Source organism: Lynx rufus, unplaced genomic scaffold, assembly GCF_022079265.1.
Source record: "Lynx rufus isolate CCGP_SWC_20201006 ecotype Redwood Valley unplaced genomic scaffold, mLynRuf1.p SCAF_6, whole genome shotgun sequence".
Taxonomy (NCBI): Eukaryota; Metazoa; Chordata; class Mammalia; order Carnivora; family Felidae; genus Lynx; species Lynx rufus.
In genome coordinates, this window is record NW_025814878.1 from 141,574,406 (window position 1) to 141,587,753 (window position 13,348).

Here is a 13,348-nt window from a genome sequence, read left to right on the forward strand (position 1 = left end):
ATGGGAAGGGTCTGTGTTAGGTGATCGCAAGCCTAAGAGAGACACCGAATGACCACTTATGATGCCTGGACCTCATGTGGATCCCGATGTCAACATACCAACCATACAAAGCATTTTTGAGACAACTGGGAAACTTGGATCAGGGAACAGATTAATAACAAAGGCATGTTCGTTTCATTAGACATGATAATACTGGGCATTGTGGTTATGGGAGAAGATGTCCCTATTCTTTTTTTTTTTATTTTTTTTTACATTTTTATTTATTTTTGAGAGACGGAGAGAGACAGAGCATGAATGGGGGAGGAGCAGAGAGAGGGAGACACAGAATCAGAAGCAGGCTCCGGGCTCTGAGCTGTCAGCACAGAGCCCAACATGGGGCTTGAACTCACGGACCATGAGATCATGACTTGAGCTCAAGTCGGACGCTTAACCGACCGAGCCACCAAGGCACCCCAAGATGTCCCTATTCTTTAAGGGATGCATATTGAAATATATACAGGCAGACTCATATCTGGGCTATACATCATCAAAGGAAAAAACCAAATGAAGCAAATGTGGCAAAATCTTGCTAATTATTAAATCTAGGTGATATGGGGCTCGCTGTAAATTCTCTTCACTTCTGTGTATGTCTGAGATTCTGCCATTATAAAGATTCAAGGATGCAGGCAAGTCTTAGGACCAGAAGGTTCTGGAACATCAATACATTAACATAAATGGGGAGGGGTAAAGGTGGCGGCACAGTGCCTTTGCAAGAAAAATAAAAATAGTGTGAGCTCTGTCTGTGGAGATGGCTCCTGACTCTCTGTGGGGGAAAAATACCTTTCATCTTTTTTTTTTAGTTTATTTATTTATTTTGAGAGAGAGACAGACAGACAGACAGAGCGTGACCAGGGGAGGGGCAGAGAGAGAGGGAGACGCGGAATCCCACGCAATCTCTGCTATCAGCACTGAGCCTGACACGGGACTCGAACCCATGAACCGTGAGATCATGACCTGAGTTGAGATCAAGAGTCAGACGCGTAACTGACTGAGCCCCCCCGGGCGCCCCGAGTACCTTTCATCTTGATGGAGAACTCCCCCAGCAGGTTCTCCAGCTCTGCTTCAATGGCACACATGTTCTGTGGAGAGGACAAAAGAGTGGCATCAGACCTAGGCTCTTCTCCCACAACAGCTCAAGGCGCACGACGTTCTCTCGGCTGCAAACAAGTAACTAGTGCTTGAATTCCAGGAGGCTCCTGGAGTCTCCAGCACTGCCGGAGAAGCCTTCTTGACAAAATGCTGCACAGGAAATTCAGAGCCTAGAACAAGTTCAATTATTTCCATGCGCAACAACGAGGACTGGGATGCTAGAGAAGCGGGAAAGCGGTCTTCTCCTAAATGGAGAAGATCAAGGCTGTTGCGTTGCTGACTCCGGGACCTACTGCAACAGAAGCCTTGCTGGGTTGCCTTCAGATGGTGCATCAGTTATGTCATCAAATTGTGCCATGGACAGACGAATCCAAAACATGACATGCTGGAAGAACTGGCCCGGATTCTACGGAAGGTCAATGTTGGGGGGCGGGGCGGGGGGAAGAAGTTCTCGACAGAAGAGGCTAAAGAGACATAACAACCAGATGCGACCTGTTGACTTTCACTGCATCCTGATTTGAAGGACAACAAACTAAGACAGAAAAGACATTACTGGACCAAATAGGGGACGTCTGGAAATGCACAGGCTCTTTGATAACTCTGTTGAGTGGATTAATTTTCTTACTTGTGACAATGCTGTGTGTTTGTGCAAGGGATACACAGATTACACGGGTTGCCATTATGGGATCGGCGCTGAAATACTTACTGTGAAGTGTCATAATGTCTACTAGTGACTGTCAAATGACTCAACAAGAAAAAAAAAGAAAAGAAAAAGAAAAAATTGGGCCTATGTGAGAGAAGGAAAGCAAATGGGGCAAACTGTTACCAACTGGTCAACCTCCGTAAAGGTAGATGGTGTTTATTACGCTAGTCTTGACTGTTCTGTCGATTGGAAATTTTTCTTAATAAAAACGGGGGGGGGGGGCGGCAAAAATAGCACTGTGCTCTATGAGTGACGCGGGGCTCCTGAGGTGCCCGGAAGTGATTCCTGGGTGTGACGAGAGTCCTCTGCTGACTCTGGAGTTGAGGGGACACTGAAGGCAGAAGAAGGGACACTATCTCAGTGTGTGGTTAGACTCGTCATTGCCCTCACCCTGCCTCCTCAGTATCTGATGACCCAAACAGAGCCACTGGAGATCAGAAAAGGAAAAGCACCCTGGCGGGGGGGGGGGGCTCTCCCCACGGGGCCCCTCTGCAGGTCGACCAGCTTAAGCTCCGGAGACCACCTCGGCTGCAGGAAGCATCGGTGCCCATGCCCGCCCCCTCCCCCAGGCGGGGCACCTGCAGGCTTCCCCCTCAGCAGTCAGCCTCCATGATGGGAGTGAGGGTGGGGTGGGGTGGGGCCAGCCCAGGGTGCTGACAGGGATGGCTCCCTTTACATTTTGTTTGCTGAGAACTTCAGGACTGATCTGTAAGGCTACTGCTTCTCCTACTCGTTCCTTTGTTCTGCCCCAAAAGATCACTCTTCTGAACTGGTGCCTGAATGGGACGCAAAGAGAATGGCATTGTCTTTCCCCTTGTAAGCTCTCAGTGCCTGAAACAGCTTCGCAAACCTGGGGGAAACTTCCCGAAGTCTGAGCTCTGTGTTGCTCGAAAGCTTTGAAAGCAAACCCTCGGTATTATAAACCTCTTTTCTTAGAGCATCGTGTGTTTCTGTGAAAGAACACGTTACACTCTCCGAAAAGGCCAGTGATATTATCATGCAAGCCAGGATTGGCACCAGTGTCTTCAAAAAAACCTTGGGGCCAGCTAGTTTAGCGGCTGAGGACCTCTGTGGACAGGATTTGCTTCCATCTCGCCCGTGCAGCGACCGATGAACATGGCTGCACCTGCGGAAGCATCCAGAGCCTTCTTGCCCTAAACATTCTTTGCTATCAAATCCTGGCTTTGCAGTTCTGGGAAGACACAAACCCACCTGATGTCAAGTGAGGTAGGGCCCTGCAGAAATCCGACACTTTCTTCTCTAAGGCAGAAGTCCCCCTTGCTGAAATTGTAATCTACATCTTTGAATTTGCGAGCAGACTGTGATGCCATGTTTTGGCACTTGACCAAGGGCAGGTGTTTCCAAAACGGCTAGCAAATGTTCCAGGACAGGAAGCTCCTGCCGGTCCGTTATCTGCTCGTGGACTCTGAACGACCTCTATAACTGCTCTTTTTATTTCATGAATATGGAGAAAGGTGGTCTCATGAACCAGCCTGGGCTACTTCTAAGCCAGAGATCCTCAACCCCTGGGTTCACCAACTTGGGCGAGGAAAAGAAACGTCTGCTGTTTCCCAACCTCTAATTGAAACTTATCCCATGTTGAAGTGTCACAAATGTAGAAAGGAAGCCCCAGCAGTATGACCAGTACCTGTGACTCTGACACGGACAGAAATCACAGGCATGTTCCTGGTCACATCATTTGTTCTAGGTACCTTGAAAAATAACTTATACTTTTTGCTGCTTTAAAATCTTATAACTTCAAACAAGTAGAGGCACTGCTAGATCTTATAACTTAACGTTGATGTGCTAATAAAGCGGCAGAACTAAAGCATAGCATGATAATCAAAATATTTTGCTTTTTAAGGTATTTTGACAACTGGACGGCTAATATTGAAATATCTGTTTCAGGATAATTGGTTTCTTTTGAATTCCTGGATTCTTTGTATTTTATTTCATGCATTTAAAAAGCGTTGTTCTGAAAGGGGAACATAGGTAAAGAAGCCCATTTCAGACCACGGAAAGGGACTAACGGTTCCGACCAGAGGCGCAGCTTGAATGACCATACAAAGTGACCCGTGAGGTCCCTCCCGCCGCAGGGCCGTGACAGACGCTCCGCTCTGGGAACTGTCCAGCAGACCCTCATGGGGCTGATGACTTCATTCATGGAATTCGATCGGTGAGCAGACTCACGGGCTAGTGAGACAAGCTGCTTTAATAATTCAGCTTTCATCAAAGACACTTGGTATCAGGTGACCCCAGGAGGACTGAAGATCTCCCTGTGTCATATGTTTGGGCCTCAGAGACAGAAGCCAGGAGAGCACACTTCTGCTCAGGGTTCTTTATCTTGCCTCCTTTAAGATAGAAGGGAACTTCCTTACAATAAAATAATCCTGGGCAGGAGGCTTAGCGATACCCGACATCCAGGGAAGCCATCTTACCCCCCGGGTCTGTTCGACTTCCAGGAATAAAGCCAGATTCGACCACACGCTAGAAAATTTGGAAGCGCACTTAAACGTCAAAAACCAGGGCATCGCGGCTGACTCGCGCATTCACTGAAATTTCCGACAAGCGTTTGCAGCCTACGTGTGCAAAGAGTACAAGGCAGCACGAGCACACAAGAGCGAATGGCTTCGTAGAATCTAGTCTTAGGGTTTTACAAGCTTGTGAGCGAGCATGTTCCAAGGCACTAGGAAACGGGTTTCTGACAGGCGACGTTCGGGGACTGAGAAAAGCCAATAAAGGCTGCGGGGTCTAACGAAGACTCTGAACAAAAATACAACCGACCAAACTACCCAGCAGTCATCTTAAATAATTCCACGGACAGCCTCAAACCAACAGGAGAGAGGCCAACAGTAAAACACCTCCCTGAAGACTAGCATGGGGCCGGAGGCTGCCGCTCCCCTTGTTGCTGGCGGTGACCAGCGATTCTGACAATCCCGGGGTGGGGGGCCTGGGGGGGCTTAAGCTGCTGAGCAGACCTGCGCGTACCTCCGTGTACTCCCTGTAGCTGCGACTGATCTCGGACAGACTCTCCCGGGCAGCTCTGCTGGCCGGGGAGGCTGCGAAGGCTTGCTTCATTTTGCTGGCACCGTCTTGGAGGCGTCTTTGGATACAGTAAGCTTCGTAGAGTTCGTCCACCTGTCAGAATCACAAGAGGGCACACAAGGGATGTAAACATTTCATCTCACTTGGAAGAAGTTACATAGGCCATGGCTACGTGCTTAAGGTATTTACGTTTCCGACCTCAACAAGGGACTCTTGGCAGAAGCGTCATCCTTTCAGACAGAGACCAATCGTTTTTGTTTTAGCTACTGGGATCCATTTTCCATTTTGAAGCAGATTTTAATCTGAGCTGTCTTTTCAAGTGGCACAAAATGGAAATGAGCTGAACACCGGTGGCTGCGTGAGATGCGTACTAGATAACGAAGGCAGGGGTCTTCTTCATAAGCAAAAAAACGCTGGAAGTGTTGATACGAGGCTATTATCACTTTATTTTAAGAGGACTGTCACAAGGTGATATCCACACATGTAAATTTATCAATTAAAAAAAAAGAAATTGAGGGGTGCCTGGGTGGCTCAGTCGCTTAAGCGTCCGACTTCGGCTCAGGTCATGATCTCGCGGTCCGTGGGTTCGAGCCCCGCGTCGCGCTCTGTGCTGACAGCTCAGAGCCTGGAGCCTTCTTCCGATTCTGCGTCTCCCTCTCTCTCTGACCCTCCCCCACTCATGCTCTATCTCTCTCTGTCTCTCAAAAATAAATGAACATTAAAAAACATTTTAAAAAATTGAGCCAAGATTTTACAAAAATCATTTTCAATAAAGAGCCTCACAATAGACGTGAACATTTTCCTCCTACACCTCTACACCTATGCCTCCAGATGATAATAAACCTTCCGCAAATGACTATCAACCATACTCATTCTATAAGCCTGATAATCACTTAATGCCTCTAAGGCAGGGATGTTCAATCAACCCAAGGCTGTTTTGACACCCAGGGGACTTTTGGCAAAAGCGGGGGCCGTTTTGTTTCCCGTGGCACAGGGAGAGGTGCTGCTGCTATCTGGTAGGTATAGAGGCCACGGCTACTCAACATCCCGAGCAGGAGAGGGCAGCCCCACAGCACAGGCCATCTCCAAATGTGCCTACACCGAGAGAACCTCGTTACTCCCGGTCACGTGTGGGTGCACAGGCTTGGACCGTCCTCCATTATCCACACGCGACCCAGTTAACTACAGCAGCTTGCAGGCAGATTAAAAGGACACTAGCACCGGGCGTGAGCAGAAGCAAAGGGAATCCATGAGACCAGGAAGCCTGCCTCGGGCTACTTGTTTTCCTTTCCGTACGCACTCCACTGCCTCCAAAAGCTACAGAGCCAGAAGACGGTCGAGGTAAATGTCATGGGTTTTGGAGCCGAAGATTCCTCTTTGGTTCTGAAGGCGAGTTTTGGGGCGCTCGCTAAAAAGCATCAGTAGGACCCGCCAGTGGTGTGGTTTTCCCCAGTTGCGGTCTCTACATTAGACGTCATCACACTCAGCTTAGAAGATGAACGTTAAGAGACTGCAAATTATTCTCTGGTTACAGGATTCTCTGTCGCTCTTCAACAGTTCACTGCGCTCTGCTGAGAGCAATTGCCAGACTCCGGGAAGCAGCCTTTCATCTTTGGGGCCGATGGATTCGTGCCTGATTAAGGGGGAGACCTAAGACTCAGGGGTGGTGATGTGCCGATAAAATCGTTGGGCTGATGACCGGCACAGAAGGTGGTTCCCATACTTAAAAGTTAAACTCAGCCTTACTTGGTGAGCTCATTACCACGCTGATGGCCAGGCCCCACTCTGAGATGCTGATTCAGGAGGTTAGGGCTGGGCTGGGCATCTGAAGTTTTAAATAAACGCTGCAGATCCTTCTGACGCGGGAGGTCCCCACGAAACTCTTAGAAGCGCAAGAGCTGATACCTCTTCCAGCGCAGGTCAGGCGGTTGTACCCAGGTAATCCCCTGGAAGCCTGTGCCTTCAACCTTTCCCCCCTGTGGCCGGGTTTGCCAAGAACTCCGAGTCTGTAATCCCGTCTACAAGGAAGCTGCTGGCGGGGTGCTGGTTTAGCCCTGATGATGTAGTCTACTACTTTGCATTTAAAGATAGGTTAATTCTTCGTTTTCATTTCAATATCAACCTATCCTAGCCAAATGAAGTTCACCTTTAGGATAAAGGGTTACCAAGTACTCACCTGAGCAGAAACGGGCCCGTCTGTAGGCAAGCATCTGTCTCGACTCTAAGTCAGCAGTGGCTCTCAGCAAATAAACGGACTGACTCACTCGGTTGACTATAATTTGTGAGGCATGCTGTATATAGGTGTTGCAAACAGACCGCTACCAACCTTTAACAGCCGCCGGGATTGTTGTGTTTAACAACGATGGATACAAGATGGGTAAATTCACTCCTACCTAATGCAGGGTTGTGCCTTCTTGCTGGGTTTCAATCTGCCAACACTTGCCGGCCACACGGATACCTTCTGATGGATGTCATTGTTTTATTTATTAACAGAAATTGGAGCGGTTTCAGATTTGCGGAGGGAAAAGGGATTTGTCAGAGTGGGAACACACAAAGGCAGTTATAGATACATGTGCTTACGTGCGCATAAATCATCACAGAATTTTAAAATGAAGGAACTCTTGGGGTCATTTAGACTGAACACGTGCACCTCCCAGCCCCATTTCACAGAGTGGAACACTCAGGTCCACGTAGGTGATAGAGGCCAGAGAGTACACGCCTGGAATCCAGGGCTTCTGACTCCTAGCACAGAGATCGGCTGAAGTGTCCAGTCTCCGTACTTGGAAGAGAGGCTGCCGCACGGGGATGCAGACAGGAATAGCCACTGGTGTGACTTAGTGGCTCCCAAAGGGAAATATTTCCAGGCTGTCCCGGTAACTCTCTTAAGTGTTCAGAACAAGGGGTGACAAAGTCCCACCCCACACAAGGCTGGCTGGACCATCAGTGAACTATCTGTAGGGTTCAGGGCTGGGTGTCAGGGAGCCTGGCAAAATGGCCCCCATCTATGCGGGCGACAAAGATGAAGAGGTCATGCGAGGAAGGGCAGAAGGAACTGAGCGCTCGACAGGGTTAGAGAGGTACATGGCAGCATCCGTAAGTACTTATACGGCCTTCACGAAGAAGTTTCCGGGGTACCGAGTTGTATGCGTGCCCGGAGGTCAAGTTACGCAAGCGTGAAGTTTCTCCTAGGTCCGTTTGGTTCAGTCTTTACCAAGACTACGTGGAGACTAAAAGCCCAGCAGGAGGCACTGTGGGTGCCTCACGGGAAGCACTTAATGTCTGTTGAACTGAGTAGGGTCGGTACAATGCCGGACTGTCAGGCTCCTAAGTCTTGTTTGTCTCCATTTTTACTGCCTGTTGGAAGACTTAACTGCTAGGAGTCAATTAGGTAAGAAATTGTCCACGGACTAGATGCCACGCTTAGGCCCAAGGCGTAGTGATTAGTGACTGAGAACGGAAACACAGAAGCAAGACAACAGGAACTTCCATTACCTTACTGATGTGAAACTCCAGGCGTCTCATGTATCTTTCGATCGTTTTAATTTGCTGGAAATAAAAAAAGAAGTTTGAAAAAAAATGCAGCCATTTACAGTTTAACCCATCTAGACTGGCAGGAATATCCTCTCCCCGCTCTCCTACTCAGAAGTACCAGAAAATGCGAACCATCCCCCCTTTCTTCCAATCTTGGCTATTTCAGAGACTCTCTATGAACGATTCAGGAAGTATTTTCTGAAACATGGAATAAATATTCCGACAGATGAACTCGAGCTGGTTATTGGAATCGTTGTGTGGAACATCGAGGGAAGCCAATCAAATGGAACTCACTGGGTCTCTGGCAGGACGGTATCATGTTGGGCTAGACCTCAATCCCTCCATTCTATCACCTCTAAGATGAACTCACCCCCCTACCTTTTAGTGTCTCTGAAACAGGGGTGCATTTTACAATCCCTACTGCCGGTGCACACTCACAGATAATCACAGTGGTTCTATGTGTCATCCCTTCGTTTGAGTTATAAATACTGTTATTACACGCATTCAATTTAATTACCCTTTAAAATGTCTTCAAAAAAACCATCATACCATGATTCAGCATTAAAACTTTCTCTGCATCTACAGAAAGGCATGGGAAGGGGACAGCAGCATATTGAAAGAAACAAAAACAAAATCTACAACGAAAAGAAAGCTCGAAGGGCTTTGTCCTGAGGCATACAATACAAATTTTAAATGAAAAGAAAAAAAAATGGTGCCAGGATTTAACTGGAATCACTTTTTTCCCTCTTAGGCGCATATAAAATACCAGTGTATTTTCCAATCAAGGACATCTTTGGCTTGATGAAACAGTACAGTCCATATTTAGAAGGGGCACAGGTAAGGTGCTTAAATACCTGGGAAGTCCTGAAACTCATCAGCACACTGAGAACCCTCCAACCAGGTGGCACTTTTATGGAAGTGACCTTAAAGACGTCATTGGAGCTACATGATGGTACCCCCTCATTAGAGAAAAGCATGACTTTTCCTAGGCTTAGAAAAATCCTCAGTTCTCTGAGGTCTTGTTATGCCTAAGAGGACATCACTGACCTCTATTCAAAGATTCAGTACTTATTTTCCAGCAACTCTCGGCACAGAATGATAACTTACCTTGTCTAGGTCATACAGGACACCCTAAAATAAAAAAAAAAAGAGTGTTGGGATTAAAACTTATTCTCCTCAAAATTGTTACTGATATGAACAGAGGGGTTTAGTCTGCATTTCTGCATTACCAGTGAAATGATGATCAAACTCGCCAAGTTCTACTGGGTTATTTCAAATAGCGGTAAGAGTACTTTTAAGAGCCAATATTTATTTATACTCCGTGTCTCTAGAATTCCACCCCAATCTCTCTACATGCTGGGAGCTTTAAGGGTTTCACTTGCTTTTAGCTCTCCTCTCTTACATATTGAGGAACACATAAATTCATGTTAACTTTTAATTTTTTTAATGTTTATTTTTTTGATAGAGACAGAGCATGAGCAGGGGAGGGGCAGAGAGAGCAAGAGAGAGCGAGAGAGAGTGAGAGAGAGGGAGACACAGAATTTGAAACAGGCTCCAGGCTCTGAGCTGTCAGCACAGAGCCTGACTGGGGCTCAAACCCATGAACTGTGAGACCATGACCTGAGCCGAGGTCGGATGCTTAACTGACTGAGCCACCCAAGTGCCCCCATGTTAACTTTTAAATAAAGAAGGGGTGCCTGGGTGGCTCAGTCGGTTGGGCGTCTGACTTCAGCTCAGGTCACAATCTCGCGGTCCGTGAGTTCGAGCCCCGCGTCAGGCTCTGGGCTGATGGCTCAGAGCCTGGAGCCTGCTTCCAATTCTGTGTCTCCCTCTCTCTCTGCCCCTCGCCCGTTCATGCTCTGTCTCTCTCTGTCTCAAAAATAAATAAAAAACGTTAAAAATAAAAAAAAATAAAAAGAATAAAAAAAAATAAAAAAATTAAAAAAATTAAAAAAATAAAGAAAGAAAGAAAAAAAGTTAACATAAAATGCGGCAGTGATATATGTGTTAAAAGAATACTTGCCTTCCTGTTTAAACAGATAAAACTGGTGTTTAAGAAGTGTTCTGGAGGGCGGTGATATGCTTTTCACAAAATGTTTTTTTAAGCAAGTTCATTTCCTGTGTGCTCATAATATCACAGCGTAATCAGTACACCATTCCCACAGCCCCTTCGGGAGGGGTTTTATGGGACACTAGGTCCTGGCAGAAGCCCCTCCATCCATTCACCACTGTTCTCCAAGGAGACACATTTGTTGCCATTGGGGATGGCCAAGGGCATAGAAGCCCATTCCATGAGGAGCCACTCCCCACAGAGATGGGGCAGTTCATACTCTAACATCACCAGGGTATAAAATCCTTAGCTTCGACAAAGCTTTTAACCTCTAAGCCTTCAAGAAAGGACACCACTACACTTTTTCGCAAATTTCCTAAAACAGAAGAAGACAGCGGCTGTGAACGCACAGCTGGACCCTCTAGTATATGGAGACTTTTCCTGGGCTTTCCGAAGCCTCGAAACATTCTGGTGTAAGACCATTTAGAACGGAACTAAATCGTTTTTTAAAGTTTATTTCATTTATTTTGAGAGAGAGAGACAGAGAGAGACAGCGCGAGCAGGGGAGGGGCAGAGAGAGAGGGACAGAGAGAGAATCCCAAGCAGGCTCCGCACTGTCAGAGTGGAGCCTGATGCGGGGCTCGAACTCACGAACCCAAGATCGTGACCTGAGCCAAAACCAAAAGTCAGATCTTAACCCACTGAGCCACCCAGGTGCCCCTGAACAAAATCATTTAAAATAGTGTATACAGGGGTGCCTGGGTGGCTCAGTTGGTTAAAGCATCCAACTTTGGCTCAGGTCACGATCTCACGGTTTGTGAGTTTGAAGTCAGCTTCGGGCCGTGTGCTGACAGCTCGGAGCCTGGAGCCCGCTTCGGATTCTGTGTCTCCCTCTCTCTCTGACCCTCCCCCGCTCACGCTCTGTCTCTTTCTTTCTCAAAAATAAATAAACATTAAAAATAAAATAAAATAGTGTATAGATTAGAGGCCTCTCTGCAAGCAGACAAGTCTTTACAGATTCATCGGACTAGAGGACATCTACAAACATCTTGAGCAGGAGGACGTGTAACTCAAGTGGATCGGGGCCCCTCCAGCTTCTCATAACAGGCACCACTGGAGCCTCCTCCTTTCCCTCGTTGACGTCACTGAACTGTACTATTTTCTTAGTGGTTCTGGGTTCCAAACTCTGCACTAACAATATGCTAGGACAACCCCAATTTTGCATTTTCCTTATATTACTGGGAGGAGGGGCAGGGGGGTTGTGGCTGTTGTTTAGTATCTTTTCTCTTTTTTTAAAATATCTTTTAAATGTTTATTTATTTTGGAGAGAGAGTATGAGCAGGCGAGGGCAGAGAGAGAGGGAGAGAGAATCCCAAGCAGGTGCTGAGCTGTTAGCACCGAGTCCCCCGTGGGGCTCGAACTCACGAACAGTGAGATCATGACCTGAGCTGAAGTCGGATGCTTAACCGGCTGAGCCACCCACGTGCCCCAGTATTTTTTCTTGATTATAAAGTCTACCTGCATAAACATGTTTGGAAAATACTGAAAAGTATCAAGAATAAAGCATTAAGAAGAAATATAACCTCCTTCACAAATATGTATCAGGAAGCGGATAGTAAGTACTTTGCCCCTTGGATCTGATTTTCTTTTTTTTAAAGATATTTCTATTTTTATTTTTTATAATGTTTTATTTATATATTTTGAGGGAGAGAAAGAGCAAGGGAGGGGCAGAGAAGGAGGGAGAGAGAGGAATTCCAAGCAGGCTCTGCACTGTCAGCACAGAGCTCAATGTGGGGCTCAAACCCACAAACTGAGATCGTGATCTGAGCCGAGACCAAGAGTCGGACACTCAAGCAACTGAGCCACCCAGGCGCCCCATGACCTGCTTTTCTTAAAGGTTCTTCCTTGTCCTCGTACCCTTCTCCATCTCCCCATTTCCATCCAGGACAAAGAGAAAAGGACACTTAGCCATAAAAAGGAATACTGTGTTAACATCCTACTGCTTGAACGACACCTACCAGGCGAGAGTTCCTTCTCATATCTTTTAACTGAGCCGTCAACTTGTCCAACTCCGTCTGGTGAACCTCCAGATACTCGCTGCAAAAAACAACAGGAAACACCACTGTGAACTCTGTGCCTGGCAAGTGACATCTGGTGCCGGTGCTGACCCTGTCCTCCTGAAGGGGATTAAGAATCTGGTTCCTGCTCTGCAGAGGGCAAAGTCGGTGGGAGAGAGGCTGTGTGTTTCCCAATCTCTCAACTTTTGGAAAGCTCCAGCAGTTGCTTCTGGTACTCTCCAGATGGTTAAAGAGGAGAACCCTGTGAGGCTGAAAGTCCAAAAAGAAAAACCAATGGGGAGAGAAGGGGCAAAACACCTATGGAGTCTGTCCTGGGTCCAGGTTCCCAGAATTCTATCTAGTTAAATACAACACTGACTCTATACGGCACCCTGCACTCTAGGGAAATTTTATTCTGGGAAAATAATAATAATAATAATAATAATAATAATAATAATAATTATATATATATATAATATATACAACACAATATGACATAATACAACAACTTGGGAAGGTTTCGGAACTCTTCCTCAGCAATCACTAAAATGGAGAAGTCTGTCCACCATTGTTTAATTAAGTGGACTCCAATTCGAGGCCGAGTTAAACACATCACTAGTTCAGATCTCCTTCAATGTCATGGATATGATGTGGAAACCCCAAATATTTCACATGTTTGGGACTCATTTAAGGCTTCTTCGGTTGCGGTGCAAGAATGAAATATCACTTGGGGCGCCTGGGTGGCGCAGTCGGTTAAGCGTCCGACTTCAGCCAGGTCACGATCTCACGGTCCGTGAGTTCGAGCCCCGCGTCAGGCTCTGGGCTGATGGCCCA

General features: G+C 46.9%; 1 protein-coding gene across 12 annotated transcripts in view; it reads right to left on the minus strand.

The window, feature by feature from the left end:
• RIPOR2 (RHO family interacting cell polarization regulator 2) overlaps positions 1–13,348 on the minus strand; it is a 118,901-nt gene that overhangs the window by 47,456 nt on the left and 58,097 nt on the right. For all 12 annotated transcript variants that reach the window (XM_047103110.1, XM_047103108.1, XM_047103106.1 and 9 more), the window contains 5 exons: positions 12,476–12,554; positions 9,515–9,538; positions 8,369–8,422; positions 4,820–4,969; positions 1,055–1,118 (listed from right to left, as the gene is read on the minus strand). In XM_047103110.1, coding sequence (XP_046959066.1) covers positions 1,055–1,118; positions 4,820–4,969; positions 8,369–8,422; positions 9,515–9,538; positions 12,476–12,554 — 371 coding nt within the window. The remainder of the gene's footprint in view (positions 1–1,054; positions 1,119–4,819; positions 4,970–8,368; positions 8,423–9,514; positions 9,539–12,475; positions 12,555–13,348) is intronic.